Raw genomic sequence first — 21885 nt, 5'->3', positions numbered from 1 at the left:
CACAGATCCATCCATCCCTGCTCAGGCATCCCTGCAACCCCCGCCCCAATACTGTGCAATACCCCCTACAATACTGTGCAATACCCCCTACAATACTGTGCAATACCCCCTACAATACTGTGCAATACCACCTACAATACTGTGAAATACCCCCTGCGCCAGTACTCTGCAATACCCCCTGCGCCAGTACTCTGCAATACCCCCTGCGCCAGTACTCTGCAATACCCCCTGCGCCAGTACTCTGCAATACCCCCGGCGCCAGTACTCTGCAATACCCCCCGCGCCAGTACTCTGCAATACCCCCCACGCCAGTACTCTGCAATACCCCCCGCGCCAGTACTCTGCAATACCCCCCGCGCCAGTACTCTGCAATACCCCCCGCGCCAGTACTCTGCAATACCCCCCGCGCCAGTACTCTGCAATACCCCCCGCGCCAGTACTCTGCAATACCCCCCGCGCCAGTACTCTGCAATACCCGGGAAAAAATAACATGTGTTTTAACCACTTCCTGGCCGTCATATGATGTCCTTCACTTTGTGCAGGGGTATCTGAATGATGCCTGCAGCTACAGGCGTCATTCAGATATCCTCTTTTTCAGTCGGCGATTCCCTACACCATAAGAACAAATCATGTCGGCTGTTCCGCCTCTTGATTGTTCTTACGGGAGGTGAAAGGGGACGTCCCCCCTCCCTTCTCCCTCCGGTGCTTCTTCCGACTCACCGCTACGATCGAAGCCAGGATCGGTTTTTATTTTTTTCCCAGGCTTCCCAGCCTAGAGGTGAGATGTGGGGTCTTATTGACCCCATATCTCACTGTAAAGAGAACCTGTCATGCTATATTCCTATTACAAAGGATGTTTACATTACTTGTAATAGGAATAAAAGTGATCAAAACATTTATTTTTGGGGAAAAACATGTCAAACTAAAATAAAAAAAAATGAACAATAATAAAAAAAAATATTTTTTTAAAGCGCCCCTGTTCCCGTGTGCTCGTATACAGACGCGACCGCACTCGTAAGTCCCGCCCACATATGAAAACGGTGTTCAAACCACACATGTGAGATATCGCTGCGAACGTTGGAGCGAGAGCAATAATTTTGGCCCTAGACCTCTTCTCCAACTAAAAAGATGTAACCAGTAAAAATATTTAAAGCGTCATCTATGGGGATTTTTAAGTAGCGAAGTTTCGCGCCATTCCACAAGCGTGTGCAATTTTGAAGGGTGACATGTTGGGTATCTATTGACTTGGCATAACTTTATCTTTCATATTATGCAAAAACATTGGGCTAACTTTAATGTTTTTTTTGTTTGTTTTTTAAAGCACAAAACAGTTTTATTTCCAAAAAAACGCATTCGAAAAATTGCTGCGAAAATAACGTGCGCGATAAAAAGTTGCAATGACCGCCATTGTATTCTCTAGGGTTTTTGCTAAAAAGCATATATAATGTTTTGGGGTTCTATGTAATTTTCTAGTAATTAAATGATGATTTTTCCATGTAGGAGAGGAATGTCAGAATTGGTCTGGGTGTTCCAGAACGCCTGATGGTGCTCCCTGCATGTTGGGCCTCTGTATGTGGCCACGCTATGTAAAAGTCTCACACATGTGGTATCACCATACTCGGGAGGAATAGCAGAATGTGTTTTGGGGTGTAATTTGTGGTATGCATATGCTGTGTGAGAAATAACCTGCGAATATGAACATTTTGTGAAAAAAAAAAAAAAAAAAAACCTTGATTTTGCAAAGAATTGTGGGAAAAAAATGACAACTTCAAAAAACTCACCATGCCTCTTTCTAAATACCTTGGAATGTCTTCTTTCCAAAAATGGGTCATTTGGGGGGTATTTGTACTTTTCTGGCATGTTAGGGTCTCAAGAAACAAGAGAGGCTGTCAGTACTTCAGGTGTGATCAAATTGATAAATTTTCAGTAATTGGTACCATAGCTTGTAGACCCTATAACTTTCACCCAGACTAAATAATAACCACATCTTTTATTTGTTTTTTTACCAAAGATATGTAGCAGTATACATTTTAGAAGAAATTTATGAAGAAAAATTCATTTTTTTACAAAATTCTTTCTTTTTTCATTTATAGCGAAAAAAATAAAAACCACAGAGGTGATCAAATACCACCAAAAGAAAGCTCTATTTGTGGGAAAAAAAGGACAAAATGTAATTTGGTTACAGTGTTGTATGACCGAGTTATTGTCATTCAAAATGTGAGAGCACCGAAAGCTGAAAATTGGTCTGGTGATTAAGGGGGTTTTCGTGCCTGGTGGTCAAGTGGTTAAATCGCTAAGACTGAGCTCCAATTTCTTTCACTGTCTCAGAGCAATTCACCAAGCTCTTCATGGAACATGTGTTGCATGTATGTTACCAGACTGTCTAGATCTACTGTCTCATAATTCATTGAATCATTGTTTAATCCTGTTTTCTTTGTTGGTTGTGATGGACTGTTGAAACTTAAGTGAATAGGGGTGCCTGATTTGGTCATCGCTACATTTGTAAGTGCCAGAAAAGCAACTTCTTAAAAGTCTACCTCCAAAGTTTGCCACTTTTGTGAAACATTCTGGCTTTCCCTCCCTTGTTGGCCATTGGTATGATCAGGGGCCCGATATATGCTTTGGCTAGTCTTTTTCAGAACATTGACATTGGACTTTCAGTGAAGGTATTCATGCAGGCAGTAGTAGCTCATATTGCTTGTTTTCTGAATCATAAGAACAAGAACATTTATTGGAGTACAATAAGACACATGCTAATTAATCTCTTGCTCTCGCTACAGAATTTACCATTGCTGGAGGGGTTATATGGGGTACTCAGTTTTTTTGGTTTTTGATGCTGTGCAATTACTTGAAAGCACCTGCCTATAACCCTGTGTTCTGTGCTATGCTCCAAGAAATTGATTTTAGATGGTCACAAATCCCTTTTTTTTTTTTTTTTGTCTCTTCCTTTTGCAACTTTTCCCTTTTTAACAAGCTTCTGTGTCGTATTTGTTACACACGTATAGTAATGATCGTTATCTTTTTGCAGAGTTGCAGAGCACCAAGTCGCCATTCATGTGGGGGACACCTTCCTATCCTGTGCCAAGGTAAGTGTCAGCAGAACCTTCTGCACAAACTTGTTTATGCTATACCAGAAAGGTAATGGCAAATGGTCTGTGTTTCAACAGCCCCTCTGCTGCTCAAAATAGTTGATCAGAGTTTACTGAGCTTAAATCAAACCTTTTTTGAGGGAAATATGGGAGCTGTTATTGTTGGCCTCCTTTTAAATATGTTGCTATCGTTCTGATACTTTGGCTTCAGGGCTTTTGTGCTGACTATTTTTAATACACAGGTCAGGAAAGTCAAAAAGAGGAATTTTAACTTACCCAAAAATTCCATATGTTGGGAGTACAGGACAGAGACCAGGTATTCATAGACCCGTTTTATAGGCATGTTACTTCCAAGTGATTGGACACTGGCAGAGCGTTTGAGGATATGCTCCCTGGGCGTTTTCCCTATAAATCTACTCCACTCTGTGAAACCTATAAGTGGAAGGATGGCCTGTCTCCTACTCTGTACTCCAAAAAATGAAATTTACAGGCAAGTAAAAAATGCCTTTCAAACGTGCAGCACAAGGGAAAGGTTCTCAAAGACCCTTGGACATCACAATCGATCAGTGAGGTAAGAGTGGTCAACAACTAGGCAAATATATCTGTGCCAACAGGCCCAACAAGAAAAGCTGGTACCGCCTTCTGAAGAAAGGATGGTCTTGGGCGACAGGCAAACTTGTCTGTATGAACTGTGAGGAATGGCTCCTTACAGGAAAGGCTGACTGACATTGCAACAAATAAAGCTACTTTTACAGTAGAACTCTTCTAAGGGAGAATGTCCCTGATGGGTTCAAATGGTGATTTCTGCAGGGCAAAACCAAGTTGAGATCCTATGAAAGCACAGAATACCAAAATGGGGGTTTAATATGAGATGAACCTTTGAAATTAAATAACATTTTTACAAGGGAGAACGTGCGTAAGGCCAAATTCTGTCTTAATGTTGATTGTAGGAAAGCCAAAATGTAAGGGACAGAGTAATCAATGTAACTAAAGTGTCTGTGTTCACACTAGAAAAATATTTTACAGGTAAGATCGTAGATCTTCCTGCAAGCGGCTCTTATTTTATTTTATTTTTTTGCTTTTAGCAAGGTAAAAATGACGTAGACCGAGACTTCCATCATTTAAAGGAAAAACATTTTTTTGCTGAAATGACTGTTTACAGGGTATAGAGACATAAAAGTTAACGGATTCCTTTTAAAAAAGATTAAAAGTAGATAAAAATCAATCATATAATGTGCCTCTAGTTTCACTTTCACTTTTAAACTGGCTTCATGTTTATGTGAAGTAAAGAGACACCCAGAACAAAAACAAACAAATCCAGGGCAGTGTTTTGTTTTTAAAATTAATCTGATTGGTTCTGGGAAGTTTTAGACACACAGTAATGACAGCTTAGACCACCGTGAGAAAGCTCCCAGTATGATGGTTATAAGGAGCCAGACAAGCAGGAAGTGTGGCGATCACAGCAGAATTACAGCTACTTCAAAGCAACAACGAACAATGAGGACATGAAACCAGTACTGCAGTAAGGTAAAGGAAGCTATTTAGATTAAAAAAAAAAAAATTCCTTTAGTGACCCTTTTAAGACCTGAGTTTTAACAGCCAGAGGGCCTTGCGATAGATCTTGCGGGTTGAGAAAAGGCCAAAGATCCTCTGATAGAGGTCTGAAGATTGCCTGTGTATCGGGTTCTTGTGTGCCAGACGCAATTAGAATCACAGTTTTCCTATCTTGCCCTATCTACTTGAGCAGGCGAGACATAATTTACATTGGAGAGAAGACTTGGATTAGCCTGAACCTACACCAGAATATTATCCAGGCATCCTAGGCTAGGGCTGTCCTAGCTACAACCAGGGAAAGTTTGACTGTGGTGGCTGGTATGTCCATAGCTGGAATCCCCCCATCTGACATGTCAGTTTTAGGACATCTGCAGGAAGAACTCCCTTTCCCCTTGACCCTGACAGCACCAGCTGAGAGTGCGCTTTTCAGTTTTCCACTATTGAGATGAGCATTGCAGAGAACATTGGACAGTGAGTTTCCGTTCATGAAATGTATTCCCTGTTGACCGAACACAAAGATTAGCATTGCCATCTGTAGTTGCTGGTACTAATCCTTCGGCAAAGAATCTGGCAGAGGACCCTGCTGGAAAGACAATAGGAAGTGTCAAGCAGGTGGTTATGTGGAGGACCCTGCCTATCCACAGATTTAAGTAAAATTGTCATTTAGGTAGGTTTTTTCTATTTTCTATGCCATAAATTAGAGGATTATGGTGGATGGGGTCCTCCCAGGACGTAGCTTAGGAATTGGCTTTAATTTATCTTAATGCATTCTATGCATTAAAGGACAAGTCCAGCCTAAGCTTGTTCCTATGGGTCACAGGAGTTAAATTCGTGTTTGCACTCCTGTGACTTGTTTTCAGCAGAGAGGACTGGAGTCCCCTCTCTGCTATCACATGAATCAGTCCAGCACTGCATCATTGCGACAAAGTCTGGATCTGGACTGATACCCCTCTCAGCGAGCCGTGAGAAGCCAAGTCTGACTGGACACAAGGAGTTGTGACTCAGCGCGGGTGCCCCAATAGCTGTGGGGGCACTGAACAGGAGGGATGGGGCCAGGATCACAGAAGAGGGATTTGAAAAGAGCAGGATCCAGACTGCTTTGTGCTTATCCACTGCAACAGAGCAGGTAAATTTATTTTTATATATAAAAAAAAAAAAAAACACGCCCTTACAATCATTCTGAACGTAATTCAACTGAGAGGTCTTTGTCAGAAATAATTCTGTTTATTTGCAGAATGAGAAGTAGGCAATGGCACTCAGGCCCAGATTCTCAAAGGGCTTACGACGGCGCAACGCCATGTACGCCGTCGTAAGTCCTAATCTGGGCCGTCGTATCTATGCGACTGATTCTTAGAATCAGTTACGCATATATATCCATTAGATCCGACAGGCGTGAGGCTCTTGCGCCGTCGGATCTTAACTGCAATTTTTTTTTCCCGCTAGGTGTCGCCTCCGTCGTTTTCCCTGTCGAGTATGCAAATTGGCTAGATACGCGATTTCCCGAACGTACGCGCGGCCGACGCAGTAAAGTTACGACGTTTACGTTACGATTTTCCGGCGTAAAGTTGCCCCTGCTATATGAGGGGCAACAAATTTTAAGTATGGCTGTCGTTCCCGCGTCGAAATGTAAAAATGTACATTGTTTGCGTAAGTCGTTCGTGAATGGGGCTGGACGCCATTTACGTTCACGTCGAAACCAATGACGTCCTTGCGACGTCATTTGGAGCAATGCACCCTGGGATATTTTACGGACGGGGCATGCGCAGTATGTTCGGCGCGGAAACGCGCTTAATGTAAATACTACACGCCCCCTACCCGCCTATTTTGAATTAGGCGGGCTTGCACCGGGTGATTTACGCTACGCCGCCGCAACTTTACAGGCAAGTGCTTTGTGAATAAAGCACTTGCCTGAAAAACTTGCGGCGGTGTAACGTAAATGACATGCGTTACGCCGCCGCAGAGATACGCTCGAGGTACGAGAATCTGGCCCTAAGTGTTTTTTGTCTTGGTAAGGGTAAGGGTTTCTTGCAAAACCATCTTAACTTTTTGTACCCTTTCAGCTACATGCGATTGACAAAGATGGTGGTTTTTCTGAAAGTGACTTTTGCAAGTCAACAGTCTTATTTGTTCCTTCATCTTGTACCTTGTGGCTTCAAGTCATTGCAAACAGACTACCAGTTTACTGATGTTGAAAATTGCAAAGTAATTTAAAGTTGCCCTAAACTAGTCTTTCTTAGTGTGTTTACAGCCAAAACGGTTCTTATTATTATTTTTTTATTTTTTTTTACCATTTTTCACATCTGGTCACAGTGACCTAAACAACAAAGCGAGTGAGAATTTGGGAAAGTGTGGGGAGATAATCGCTTACATTTGTTACCAATATAGTTGTCCCCATAGGTGAAATTCCCATTACTTTACCTCAGCAACATTGTTTATCAGAATGGCAAATCTAACCAGCTAATACTGATAGAATCAAGATGCCTCCTGCTTTGTTCAGTATATGCATCACTTTTACAAAAAAGCACTATGCAAACTGTTGGCATTATGCAAATCATGTATAACCATATTTAAAAATGATTGTGTGGAACATTTTTAATAGTCCTGCTTTGATTTGCAGTCCTCAAGGTGGTGCATTAATGGATCCCAAGCGTAGTCTTGACTCTAATCTCCGTGCTCCTAAATCTCTACCATATGTGCTGCCATGGAAAGTCCGTAAGTAACTGTGCACCACATTGTGAGGCATGTAATGCCATATTGTAAAGCTCAAGAGGGAGCTCTGATACAGCTTTTCTTCTCTTGTCTGCTGTTCAGTACTGCAGTCATTTGTTTGGTTATGCTTATACAGTTTTTTCCTCTGAGGAGGTTTTTATCTACTTTTTATTACATTTTTAATTTCAGCTACATTTTTTTTTTTTTATTCCAGTTTTTAATGTTCTCTTAAATTTTAAACATCTCCATCCAATTTTGTTCATTTAGTTTTGGAGTAAGTGAGTTGAGGGTCAATTCTTGTTTCAGTTTTTATTGCTGAAAGCAGCACAAAGATAGAAGAAAACCCTCCAATCTTTACTAAGTTGATGGGTACAAAGATACGCATCGTTCCACCCTGCTATGTTTTGAGCTCAGTAGGCCAAGCACCTTCTATTGAAGAGCGTTTATGGCTACAGGTGCTGGATGAAATTATCATTGACTTTTTTATTTCTGTAAATGATCCAGTTGGGGGAGATTGTCTTTCACTCCTGCCCTGTGATGCCTGTTAAAGAATTGAGGTGAGTAGTTGTCGCAGTGACAGGAAAGCACAGACAGAAATAAAAACCATTCAGAGGTTTGAACACTCATCACTCGGCTAAATATGTATTTTTTTTATTTCCATTTTGGACAAATCTCCTATCACTTTATTCCTGGCTGGAATGGTGGTGAAATTTCCCTAGTAGGGACATATGCAATGAAACCTGCAAGAGGTTCTAACCCTTGCCCATAATTATCCAAAACAAAAGTTGGGCTTTTTAAATTTTTTTGTTTTCTTGTCAGCTGGACTTTATTATTGCATGCTGCATCCAAATTCCAGTTGTCATTTTTTTTTTTATATAATGCATGTTTAAAAATTAAAGCGAATGCTTGGCATGTTGTATTTTTGGAACAGTTTACCAAGTTTATGGCAGTATTAGCATGAACCTATTAGCACCAGAATCGTAATGTAGCATTGTAATAATTTTGCTTGGTAATTGAGCACTGACATTTGTATTTTATTACAGATAATCATGTCTGATTCTATGTTTGGGTAAGTACTTTACAGACAAACTTCTCTTTTCTGTCACTAGCATATGAAACCTAAAATGCCCATACAAAATGCTATACAGGAAAATCTTAACCAAAGTGCAGTGAATGAAGAAAGGTCCTTTTTATTTGAAAGGAAGAAACTTTAGGTGTATAAAGCTGGCCTTTCTCATTGGTTGAAATTAACACAGATGATAATTCTAACTGCCTGATAGAATAGCTGTTTAGAATGCAGCAAACACGTTAAGGTGTTCCATGTAACTAGTGTGCTTTTCTGTGAACATGCTCCATTACTGCCTTCAGTTATATAGGTACAGAAGTAACCCTCACCATTGTTCATAAAATCCTTTGTTAAAGTGGAAGTAAACCCATAGATGTAACAGTTTAACCACTTAAGGACCGAAAGGATTTGCCCCCTTAACCCTTTCATGCCTATGTATGACATTTGGTGTTTTCAAGTTAAAATCCATATTTTTGGCTAGAAAATTACTTAGAACCCCCAAACATTATATATATATTTTTAGCAGAGAATCTAGAGAATAAAATGGCGATTGTTGCAATATTTTATGTCATACGGTATTTGTGCGGCGGTGTTTTAAACACAACTTTTTGGGAAAAATTTACTTTCATGAATTTTAAAAAAATGAAAAAGTAAAATTAGCCCAATTTTTTTACATAATGTGAAAGATGATGTTATGCCGAGTAAATAGATACCAAGCATGACACACTTTATAATTGCACGCACTCGTGGAATGGCGACAAACTACGGTAACTAAAAATCTCCATAGGCGACGCTTTAAACTTTTTTTACGGTTACCAGGTTAGAGTTACAGAGTAGGCCTAGTGCTATAATTATTGCTCTCGCTCTTACGATCGCGGCGATACCTCACATGTGTTATTTGAACACCGTTTTCATATGCGGGCGCGACTTCCGTATGCGCTTTCTTTGCTGCGCAAGCTCGCGGGGAGGGGGGCGCTTTAAAAAAAAATTTTTTTGTTTTCTTATTTATTTATTTTTTCTAATATTAAATTATTTTTTTTTTTTACATTTTGATCACTTTTATTGCTGTCACAAGGAATGTAAACATCCCTTGTGACAGCAATAGGTCGTGACAGGTACTCTTTACGGAGGGATCGGGGGTCTAAAAGACCTCCGAGCCCTCCTTTGCACTTCAAAGTATTCAGATCGCCGAAAACGGCGATTTCTGAATACTGTGTACTTTTTTAAATCCGGCGCCATTGGCATCTGAGAAACCCGGAAGTGACGTCATGACGCCGCTTCCGTGGTTTCAATGCGGACACTGAATCAAAGCCGTTTACGGCTTTGTTTCAGAGCGCGCCGAGACGCTGGAGGCGCCGGATCGTGGATCGGGTCTCCCGGTGGGACGGGAGGCCCGGTCAGAGCGGCAAGAGGCGGCGGGAGGGGGGGGATGTCCCCTCCCGCTCCTCCGGCATAACAACCGAGCGGCTTTTAGCCGCATCGGTTGTTATGTTTGGAAAGCCGATCGCCCGCTCTAAACAACGGTACCGGGATGATGCCTGCGGCTGCAGGCATCATCCCGGTGTAACCCCTGAAAGCCGAGGACGCATATATGCGTTCCGTCGGCGTGAAAGGGTTAAAGTGGAGGTTCACCCAAAAAATAAATTTTTAACATTACATTCAGCCGAGTTGTCCTAATGACAATCGGCTTTTCTCTTATCGTCCATGGACGGACACAGCTCCTTAAATCTTGACAAGTGGGTTATGTTCCCTGTTTACAGGAGAGGACTAGGCAGAAACATGTTAAATAGTTAAATACATGTTACATTAACAGAGTTGAACAGCCCCGCCCAGGGGGCGGTCCCTCCAGACATAACCCTCCTCACTGCAGCTTGCAGCCCCAGTTTCGTTCTGCCTAGCAAAGGAGAAGGACGTATGGCTCCCTTTGGGCCCAGCGCCCTGAGGAGAAATTTTATTTTATTTTACTTTACTTTTTCTTGAAGAATCTTCTTTCAACTGTTGGCTGAGAGACAGGCTGGATATTATAGATCCTTGTAGTCTACTCAGTCCGACCAGCAAGCGTGGGCACACCTTTGCAAAGAGGCTTGGTCTGCCACGCCATACCTCATGACTCCTGAGGTGGCCGGTGAGCTTTGCTCCGAGGTCCACATATGACTGAGCTGTGGTGTTGCCTCAATCACAGTGGACCGGGCCGACAGCTACCTCCATTGCGGTTGTAGGTCTGTCAGGAATGCGTCAGCGAGTCCTCGCTCGGACGGGTAAGTACAGTCCCTCCTGCTTCGGTGGGTTGGTACAGCTGGGCATTCCTGGGGTTCGGGGGTCCCTTCCCCTTACTTCCCTGCTCCTTTCCCTTGCTGCATTGCTAACATTGCCGCTGTCAGGGGGGAGGGGGCCTTCCTGAGGGGACTGTTATCTGGCCTGTGTTTTTTCTTTTTTTGTATTGGGCTTTCCTGTGGTAAAAAGCCCTGTGATGAGCACAGATGTTTATGATTATACTTCAGCAGACGCTGACTGATTGGTGACACCTGTAATGGTTTTGCTTTTTATGCTGTATCTGTGTCTTATCCTTAAATAAAACAGCCCTATGAGGCTTTTCCTGTTTAAACACAGGTCCCTGCAAAAGTTACCTCACGGTTCTTTTCCTCACAGGCAGCGCTGTGCAGTCTCCTCCTGAGGGAGTCCCCTGGTTACCCCTGGTCAGCGCAGCAAGTGGGTGAGAGGCCCTGAATAGGGCTCTAGGAGCCTTTGTCTATTTGTATGGACAGGTGTGCATATTATAATACACACTATATGTAAATATTGGAGTCAGTATCTGGGTCCTTCCCCACATGCTGGTGGTGGCAGCAGGTGTTAGCACCTGTGATTCCCACAGAGTTTTTATTGTTAGTCCTGGACACAGTTTGTGCCAGGGTGGGGGTGGACTGCGGGCGGGTGGTAAAAGAGTGCCCCCTTCCCCCGCTATCCCCTGGGGAATGCTCTGTTATGGAGCCATGGACTAGGTACCTAGTTAAAAAAAAAAAAAAAAAAAGGCAGAATAAGGCATTTATGGGTGCGCTTTTTACTGCTGCAAGGGACTCTCCTAAGCTGCATAGTGCAGCTGGGTTTCCGCTGAGGGCTCGGTCTTTTTTGGATCACACAAATCAGACCGCTGTATAGGTTTTTTCCTTCTGTGCCCTTCTTTGATAATTTCTGAGATGCGGAATGAGAAAAGCCACTGAGGGCTTTTGTAGTCCCTCACCGCCGGGCGGGAACCCCTACTTGTATGGATCTGACTGATAGAAGATCCGAAGTACTGACCCGTTCCATGTTTACCATGCTGGGGTCTGGCTTGCGGCCTATTGTGGCCACTACACTGGGGTCTCAGTGGTCGCTGGCGCTATTTTTTGGGAGATTTTTCAATTACATTGAAAACTCCCATTGGCGCCCATTTTGTCGTAGCCACGCTATGGCGCAGCTTACATTGTGCTGGCCTTTTTCCTGTGGCCGCGTTCTGAACGCTCGGCGGCCATCTTGGAGTAGTCCTGACCCCTAGTGCTGTATACAACTCACAGAGTGAGCATTTTGCACCAGACAGTGGAGGAGCACCGACTCTCTCCTGAGGTTATTAGCCTAGCGGACCAGCTGGTCCAGGGCCTCATATAGGTCTGTGATGCTTCATTGAATGCTGCGCCCTTGTTATCCAGGGCGTCTGTTTCAGAATGGTTTTATGCACACGGTGGTGTAGTGCTTAACTCCATTACTTGGCAGCAAAAGAGTCATTGGTTCGAATCTGCACACTGACGCCAATCTGCACACTGACGCCAATCTGCCTGGAGCTTGCATTGTCGCTCCCTGTGTCTGTGTGGGTTTCCTCCGGGTACTCCGGTTTCCTCCAAAGACATGTGTGCATACACCTACATAATATACATACACACTATGTGTGTGTATTATTTAGGGGCAACCCTCCCAGGGCGTCAAAGGCCCAGCTGGGGGACTAATCTGTCCCTGGGTGCATAAGCCGATCACGCCGGCACCCAAATCCTGCCAATGTATATAGCCTTCCCTCCCTGTCTCTAGGTGGGAGGGGCGGCTTGCAGGTTCACAATTCAGTGAAACCTCCCTGCTCTCCGACTAGTGGGTCTGCGAGGTGGTCTCTTCGGAGTACTAGATAGGGTTTCCTCCTATCCACAGAACAAAGTTCTGTCCTTGTGTCTTCCCCTCCCGGCACGTCGGTCTGCCTTGGGCAGTGTGGGATTTGCTAAGCTGCAAGGTAATTTTACCTTTCCTGCAGGACGAGAGTAGCTGCGCTTCATCCGGGGGATGTCCTGACGTCCTCAGACATCAGGGACGCATACATGCATGTCCCGTTTTGCACATGTCAGTGTTTTTTTCTGTGCTTCGTGATGAGAGAAGGGTCTCTGTCAGCCTGTGGCCCTCCCTTTTGATCTGGCGTCAGCACCATGGGTTTTCAGCTAGGAGCTCGCACTTATTTGAATTTTGTTGGGACAGCGAGGCTTTGCCTCATTGGCTACTTTGACGACTTTCTTCTGAGAGCAGCTTCTGTCTCCGACCTAGTGGATGGGTTATTCCCATTCAGACCCTCCGAAGATTCGGGTGGATGTTAAACGTTTAGGCCAGAAAGTGTAGCTCAGTGGCAGCAAGCCTGCCCTACATGTGTGCGACCCAGGGTTCAAATTATGGGCATGCTAGGTTCCGACTCAGCGTTGGAGTATCTAGTGTTGATCCAGACTCCTCAGTGGCAAAGGTCCTTCTTCCCCTGGAGAAATTGCAGACTCTTCAGTCTGCGGAGAAGGTATTGGCATCACGCAATCGGTCTTCTCTCCGGGCGCCTGCTGGTTCAGGGTCTGTGGGTAGCCTCCTTCAAGGTGGTACTGTATGCCCAGTTCCACACCCTGGTTTTCCAGTGGAACTACTGTCCAGGTGGTAAAAATCTCTTGTCTCTGAAATCATTAGATTCCTGTGCGCCACCTAGTCAGAGTCTCTCTGAGTTGGTGACAGAGATTCCCGACTCTTCGGTCCGGGAAGTTGTTCCTTCCTTCCAGTGGTCGGTGTTTACGACGAATGCCAGCTCACGGGTTGTGAACCTGGAGGTTCACAAAACTGGGGGGTCCAGTCGGCCCTGAGTCGCTGGACTTGCGGGACCTATGACCACACCTCCTTGAATGTGTCTGGTCTCGGTAGCTACCCAGGGTCGGGCCTGGCTAGTGCCTGGTGGAAGACCGCCTGGGAATACCAGGTGCTGTCTACTGTTCATTGTCCTACTATTTTAGGCGATCAGGCTATGCTTCTCCTTGTGGTCGACCAATCTGGTTTCAGCCGGACAACGCCACGGCCGTGGCTTCAGTCTACCATCAGGTATGCCGGCAGGCAGACTACTGGAGTCGCCAGATGCTGGACCAGGGCGACTGGTCTTTGTGCTTGGGGTGTTTCGGCTCCCTTGCAGGAGGTGAACCTCACATGGCATGGATCTCCTGGCAGCTTGTCTCCGCCGCAAGGGTGTCAGTTAGTGGCCAGGTCTAGTGATCTTGTACAGACGCGTCAGTCGCGCTGGTGGCCCTGTGTTGTCTGTATCGGTGATTTTTTGCCATTCCTCCATGGTAGTTGCTTCCTCGGCCGCTCCACAGAGTGGATGCTGAGGAGATCCCGATGATTCTAATCGCTCCAGATTAATCTCGGCGTCCTTGGTACGCTGATATCGGGCGCCTGGTAGCGGAGGCACCCTGGCGATTGCCAGGGCAGGAGGTTCCTGTCTCAAGGTCCCATACTTCCTCCTGTTGTACAGTCACTGACTTGCTTAACATGGTTATTGGAAGCCAGACTTTAGGTGACCAGGGTCTGTCTGACTCGGTCATCTCAACAGGGCACCGTAGTCTTCTTCCGGAGGATCTACCGTCGCACCTCTCTTGGTGCGAAGGGATGGAGTGACGTCCACGGGCGTACTTTCAATGTCCAGGGTCCTGCTGTTTTTAAAGCTTGGATTGGATCTAAAAATTGCTTAAAGCACCGTTTGGGGGCAGATTTCAGCCTTGGCTGTGTTCTTTTAGTGGCCTTTTTGCGGCCCGTTCCCTGGTGGGTCCCCTTTTTTTGTGTGCAAGGGGTTTGTCATATACTTTCCCCTCTTGGCCCATCTCTTCCCCCATGAGTTTTGACTCTGGTGCTCTCGGTTCTTCAGGAACCTTCCTTTTGGAAACATCAGAGAGATTTTCTCTTGACACTATCTCAGAAGGTGGCCCCTTTAGTGGCCTTTACCTCTGTTAGAGGGGTTTCTGAGTTGGCGGTCTTGTCTTGCAAGCCGCCATGCTTGATCCCCCATAAGGATTAGGTGATGGTGCGCCCGCGACCTTCCCTTCTTCCGAAGGAGGTTTCGGCCTTTCATACTTTAGGCGTGGTACGCGCTTTGCGGGTATACCAGCCTACTACGGCTCCATTTCGGAGCTTCTGACTCTCTTTTGTGTCGGTGTCTGGTCCACAAAAGGGCCTGGCGGTCTCGTCGACCACCATTTCTCGGTGGATCGGGCAGGCCGTCATACAGGCCTATGCTCCTAAGGGCGGGCCCCCCTTTCCGGTCACGGCACTTTCGACCAGGGCAATTGGTGCTTCCTGGGTTTTTTTTTTTTTTTTTTTTTTTCGACATCATGCGTCGGTCTCACAGGTGTGCGAGGCGGCGATTTGCTCGTCCGTTCACGCTTTTTCCAGAACTTACATGGTTGCTGTGAGTGCATCTTATGATGTTTTTTTCAGCCGCTAGTTTTTGCCGGCGGCTGTTTAAAGTTGCACCTCCTCCGTTGAGGAGCTCTGCTTGTTTTGGGGTGAAGTTAAAATTGTTTTTACTGATATATTTCCCACCCCTCGTTTTTTGACACTGCTTGGGGACGTCCCACTTGTCAAGATTTAAGGAGCTGTGTCCGTCCATGGACGATAAGAGAAAATAGGATTTTTTGTACTCACCGTAAAATCCTTTTCTCTGAAGTCCATGGACGGACACAGCTCCCACCCCTCCTTTTTAGGTTTGTACTGCTTGTTACGAACTGAGGCTGCAAGCTGCAGTGAGGAGGGTTATGTCTGGAGGGACCGCCCCCTGGGCGGGGCTGTTCAACTCTGTTAATGTAACATGTATTTAACTATTTAACATGTTTCTGCCTAGTCCTCTCCTGTAAACAGGGAACATAACCCACTTGTCAAGATTTAAGGAGCTGTGTCCGTCCATGGACTTCAGAGAAAAGGATTTTACGGTGAGTACAAAAAATCCTATTTTTTTTTTTACATACCTTATTTTCACCGCCACTTCCGGGTATGTCTTCTGCGGGACTGGGCGTTCCTATCTGATTGACAGGCTTCCGACCGTCGCATACTACGCGTCACGAGTTGCCGAAAGAAGCCGAACGTCGGTGCGCAGGCGCCGTATAGAGCCGCACGGACGTTCGGCTTCTTTCGGCAACTCGTGATGCGCTGTATGCGACGGTCGAAAGCCTGTCAATCAGATAGGAACGCCCAGTCCCACAGAAGACATACCCGGAAGCGGCGGTGAAATACGGTATGTACGAAAAAAAAAAAGCCGATTGTCATTAGGACAACTCGGCTGAATGTAATGTTAAAAAAAAAAAAAAAAAAATGTTTTGGTGAACCCCCGCTTTAATGACCAGGCCATTTTTTTTGCGATACGACACTGCATTGCTTTTACTGAAAATTGCATGGTCGTGCGACACTGTACCCAAACAAAATTGACGTCCTTTTTCTCTCATCGTCCATGGACGGACACAGCCTTCTCAAGTCTTGACAAGTGGGTTATGTTCCTGTTCACAGGAGAGGACTAGGCAGAAACATGTTAGAAATTTAAATACATGTTATTTTAACAGAGTTGAACAGCCCCACCCAAGGGGGGCGGTCCCTCCAGACATAATCCTCCTCCCTGCAGCATGCAGCCTCAGTTTCTTTCTGCCTAGCAAAGGGCGACATATGGCTCCCTTTGGGCCCAGCGCCCTGAGGAAAATTTTATTTTGTTTATATTTAAAAAAAAAATCTTGAATCTTCTATCAACTGTCGGCTGAGACGGGCTGGATATATAGATCCTTGTAGTCTCCTCAGTCTGGTCAGTGAGCATGAGCACACCTTTGCAAAGAGGCTGGGTCTGCCACGACATACCCCATGACGCCTGGGGTGGCCGGTGAGCTTTCTGCTCCAAGGTCCACATATGACTGGGCTGTGGTGTTATCTCACTCACAGTGGACCGGCCGACAGCTACCACCAACGCGGTTGTATGCCTGTCAGGAATGCGTCAGTGGGTCCTCGCGTGGATGGGTAAGTACAGTCCCTCCCGCTTAGGCGGGTTGGTACGGCTGAGCATTCCTGGGGTTCGGGGCTCATCCTATCCTCCCCTGCTCATTTTCCCTCTGCATTACTATTGCTGCTGTTGGGGGGGACTTTACCAGGTGACTGTGGCGTGTCTGCCCTGCGCTTATCTTGCGCGGGGGGGGGGTTCCGAAAGAAGATTTTTTTTTTGCCACTATTTCAGCCCTAATGGGCTTTCTCTTAGTTGCGACGTTTTGGCGGCACCATTTTCAGGTGGTTTTTAGTTTCTATTGTAATATCCCATTGGCGGCCATTTTGTTGTGGACATGTCCTGCTCTGAGGCATCCGGTGGCCATCTTGGAAGAGATTTTGACCTCTAGTGCTGGTTCCTATGGCGCGCAGCACAGGTCTCCTCACATTTACCTCACGGTTTTTCTTCCTCTTACACGCTGTGTACTGAGGCCGGGCAGCGGCGATGTACAGTCTCCTCCTGTGGTGGCGAGTCCCCTGGACTCGCCAGATGCTGGACCAGGATTTCTGGTCTTTCGTGCGGGGCTCCCTTGCAGGTGAGCCTCACAGGGCTCCTGGCCACTCACCCCCATCGCAGGGGTGTCAAGCTAGTGGCCAGGTCTAGTGGTCTGGTACAGACGCGCCAGTCACACTGGTGGCCCTGCGGGGCCTGTATCGGCAATTTTTTGGTAACATCAGAGAGATTCTCTCTTGACACTCAGAAGGTGGTCCCTTTTGTGGTCTTTACCTCTGTTTGAGGGGTTTCTGAGGCGGCGGTCTTGTCTTGCAGGCCGCCATGCTTGATCCTCCATAAGGATTAGGTGGTGGTTTACCCGCGACCTTCCCTTCTTCCGAAGGTGGTTTCGGCCTTTTGCAGGAATAAGGACATAGTCCTTCCATCCTTCTGTCCTCGGCCGGCACATCCTATGGAGGTTGTCCTTCATACTTTAGGCGTTGTACATGCTTTGCGGTGTGTACCAGCCTGCTGCGACTCCGTTTCGGAGTTTTGACCCTTTTTTGTGTCGATGTCTGGTCCACAAAAGGGCCTGACGGTCTTGTCGACCACCATATCTCGGTGGATCGGGTAGACTGTTACACAGGCCTATGCTCTTAAGGGGCGGGCTCCCTTTCCGGTCACGGCAATTTCGACCAGGGAAATTGGTGTTTCCTGGGGGAGTTTTCCGACATCATGCGTCAGTGTTCACAGATACGCGAGGAGGCGACTTGGTCGTCCGTTCACGTTTCTTTCCAGAATTTACGTGGTTACTGTGAGTGCATCTTCTGATGCTGCTTTCGCCCGCCAGTTTTTGCAGGCGGCTGTTTGAAGTTGCACCTCCTCCGTTGAGGAGCTCTGCTTGTTTTTGGGGTGAAATTAAATATGGTTTTACTGACTTATTTCCCACCCCTCGTTTTTTTTACACTGCTTGGGGACGTCCCACTTGTCAAGATTTAAGGAGCTGTGTCCGTCCATGGACGATAAGAGAAAATAGGATTTTTTGTACTCGCCGTAAAATTATTTTCTCTGGAGTCCATGGACGGACACAGCTCCCACCCCTCCTTTTTAGGTTTGTACTGCTTGTTACGAACTGAGGCTGCAGTGGGGAGGGTTATGTCTGGAGGGACCGCCCCCTGGGCGGGGCTGTTCAACTTTGTTAATGTAACATGTATTTAACTATTTAAAGCGGGAGTTCACCCATTTATTAAATTTTTTTTTTTCTCCCCTTAGATTCCTGCTCGTTTGGTCTAGGGGAATCGGCTATTTGTATTAAAATATGAGCAGTACTTACCCGTTTTCGAGATGCATCTTCTTCCGTCGCTTCCGGGTATGGGTCTTCGGGAGCGGGCGTTCCTTCTTGATTGACAGTCTTCCGAGAGGCTTCCGACGGTCGCATCCATCGCGTTACTCGTAGCCGAAAGAAGCCGAACGTCGGTGCGGCTCTATACTGCGCCTGCGCACCGACGTTCGGCTTCTTTCGGAAAATCGTGACGCGATTGATGCGACCGTCGGAAGCCTCTCGGAAGACTGTCAATCAAGAAGGAACGCCCATTCCCGCAGCCCATACCCGGAAGCGACGGAGAGGATGCATCTCGTAAACGGGTAAGTACTGCACATATTTTAAAACAAATAGCCGATTCCCCTAGAGAAAACGAGCAGGAATCTAAGGGGAAAAAGTGCCCCCTAAGGGTGAACCCCCGCTTTAACATGTTTCTGCCTAGTCCTCGCCTGTAAACAGGGAACATAACCCACTTGTCAAGATTTAAGGAGCTGTGTCCGTCCATGGTCTTCAGAGAAAAGGTTTTTACGGTGAGTACAAAAAATTATATATATTTTTTTCAAAATTGTCGCTCTATTTTTGTTTATAGCGCAAAAACTAAGAACCGCAGAGGTGATCAAATACCACCAAAAGAAAGCTCTATTTGTGGGGGGGGGGGGGGGAGGACGCCAATTTTGTTTGGGAGCCACGTCGCACGACCGTGCAATTGTCGGTTGAAGCGACGCAGTGCCGAATCGCAAAAAGTGCTCTGGTCTTTGACCAGCAATATGGTCCGGGGGTTAAGTTGTTGAAGTGGATGTAAACGCTCACAAGTGAAGTGAATAGCATCAGATAATACACATAGATTCCTAATTCAGGAGTAACCGCGTACTGTTGGATTACACTGGGAGACAGCTGACTGGAGGAAAGGTGCCCGCCCCCCTCCCACACACACATAGGCAGAGACTTTTTAGAGCTGTCCTGCGAGTAGAGCAGCTTTCTGCTAATTTATTTATAGCACCCACCCTGACACAAAGCTCAGGCTGGTTTTATCATGTGTCGGAGAACTTGTTAGAAGTTGTCCTGATAACAGAAGAACGGAGCAGGAGAAAACCACAGGACTTTGAAGAGATAAGAAAACACTGCAGATATGTGCCCAGCTCAAATTTCATGAATCAGGTTTACATCCACTTTAACCTAGATATCTTAAACCTGATCTTTTCGAGATGGATGACCCCAGCTGTGAATATCTTGGCTTCCAGATTCAACTGCAAGCTACATCTGTTTGTGGTCAGGACCCTACAGCACTGTCATCAAATGCCTCAAGATCCCCTGGTCTCAGTTTAGGCTAATCTATGCCTTCCCTTATTCCTACCTATCTAAAAGCAAGAAAAATCCCTTCCAGAAAGATCTATGATCTTGGAAATCTTCTATTGCCTGTTGCAACGATAGGCTTTTCAATCCCAGAGATAGTTCTGTGCCTTGCATTCTGGCCTTCCTGCCATCATGATTTGTCCAGAATTTGGCATTAAGCACTCTGAAAAGAATGGTTTTGGCATTATCCATAAGGAAAAACAAATCTTGTCAAAACCTTTATTCAAGGTGTACTATATGTCAGATCAAAGCCACCCTACAGCACCTTTGTGCTTCCTTTTGGACCTCTACTTGGTTCTCTCTGGTTTAAAAGGTGGTTTCTGAAGAGCCATCAGGGATATCCCCTTAAATATCAGGAATCAAGTACTTACCGAGACCGATATGCAGAGGGTGGCTCACCTTTACGACCAAGTGCGCCCGTCCCCTGAGGTTGAGACAGGAGGCAGAAGCACAAGGCGGTACCGGTGCCAGCGAAGAAGCGGTGCTTGCAGGTAGTAGCAGCAGATGTAGTAGCTTCAGCGGGACTGCAGCCGGAGACAGGAGATAACCGAAGATACGTCAGGGATGCAGGTACGGATCAGGTCCAGATGAAGACTAGGGACGTTCCAAAACACAAGCCGAGGTTCAGGGGGCAGAGAAGGTAGCAGGTCCAAGTCACAAGCCAAAGTCCAAGGGCAGGAGAAAGTACAAGTCCGGGTCACAAGCCAATATGTCAGGTCAGGAGAGTTCAAGCAAAGTAGGTGAGACAAGCCAAGTTCAAAAGTTCCAGGAGATAGCTGAGTCGGGAAGCAATCCACAAGGTAAGGTTTCCAGGAAACAGGATACGGGTCAGAGGCTGACGACGAACCAGCAATTAGCAGAGGGGAAGGGGCTGGCTTAAATAGGCCACACTGGCCACTGATTGGTCCACAGAAAGTACAGGTTCAGCACCAGGCTCAAATGGATAGCACACAGGATAGCACTGAGCAGTGGCTCAAAGACAAAGAGCTGGACCTGAAACGGCGAGATCCCAGGTTCAACTCCATCCAGAACCAACTGGGGAAAGTGACCGCAAAAGGTTTGTGCCCTGACATAAATGACCTGTTCTGCAAAGTGGCCTTCACATACACAAGGTAGTCCCTGCTAATTCGATCCATGTATTGGCAGGCTAGTTGTCTCCTAGTTGATCCATCAAATGACTTGGGTACAACCAGCTTGTTGGATTTTTTTTTTTTACATGGTTTTTGCACTCACTATTTTTCCTATTCTCGGTCGCTTGCAAGGGGCATCATGCTTTCAAGTCCACCATTTCTTGATGGATAAGACAGCTGATCACTAATCTTACACTCCAAAGGCGCAAAATCTGGCCCATGTATGTGCCCACTCCACCAGGTTGTTGGGGGTTTTCTTCCTCGGGCACTAAGCCTCTGTGGATAAGCTTTGTAAGGCCACCTGGTCCTGTGTTGATACCTTTTCAAAGTGTTACCAGGTGGACATCCAATCCTCTGCAGATGCAGCTTTTGGCCTCAAGGTTCCTGCAGCGGTATTCTAAAATTGGGTCTGTTGACCCTTGTTGGGGCTGTTGGAAAAGTTCTGTTTGCAAGTTGTTTGCCCACCCTTCTCATTCATTGCTTGGGGGTTTTCTATGATCTATGAATACCACTGTCTGTGTCTTAATGTATAATTAAGATGGTGAGGCATTTTTTTGACTTGTCTATAAATTCCATGTCTTGGAGTACAGTACAGAACAAATGCCACTCTCCCTTTTTATTCCTTAAATGCTCTGTATTGCTTGCAAAAAAAAAAAAACTCACTGAATTGGCATAGGGTTGGCTCGCAGGGGGAATGTTCTCAAAAGGTTTGCCAGTGTCCTGACATTACAAGCCTCTAACCCAGGGTCTTCACCCTGTTCCAAATTATTCTGCCAATGATATTCTTCTTTACCTAAATAATTGACGTCCCCCTCCGCCATCCAGTGCTTCTCCAGACTCTCCCGTGTCATCGGGGGGCCCGGAGAAAATCGTCCCGCGCCTGCTCACGATGGCGATTTCCGGTGACCAGG

General features: G+C 46.0%; 1 protein-coding gene across 1 annotated transcript in view; it reads left to right on the top strand.

Annotated features, from left to right (window-relative positions):
- LOC120929371 (gametocyte-specific factor 1-like) overlaps positions 1–21885 on the top strand; it is a 132643-nt gene that overhangs the window by 102351 nt on the left and 8407 nt on the right. Inside the window, exons 7-9 of the mRNA XM_040340757.1 lie at positions 3029–3086; positions 7261–7355; positions 8396–8421. Of these exons, the coding sequence (XP_040196691.1) occupies positions 3029–3086; positions 7261–7355; positions 8396–8409 (167 nt within the window). The 3' untranslated portion in view covers positions 8410–8421. The remainder of the gene's footprint in view (positions 1–3028; positions 3087–7260; positions 7356–8395; positions 8422–21885) is intronic.

This window comes from Rana temporaria, chromosome 2, assembly GCF_905171775.1.
Source record: "Rana temporaria chromosome 2, aRanTem1.1, whole genome shotgun sequence".
Lineage (NCBI taxonomy): Eukaryota > Metazoa > Chordata > Amphibia > Anura > Ranidae > Rana > Rana temporaria.
This window is presented reverse-complemented; position numbering and strand designations above follow the sequence as displayed.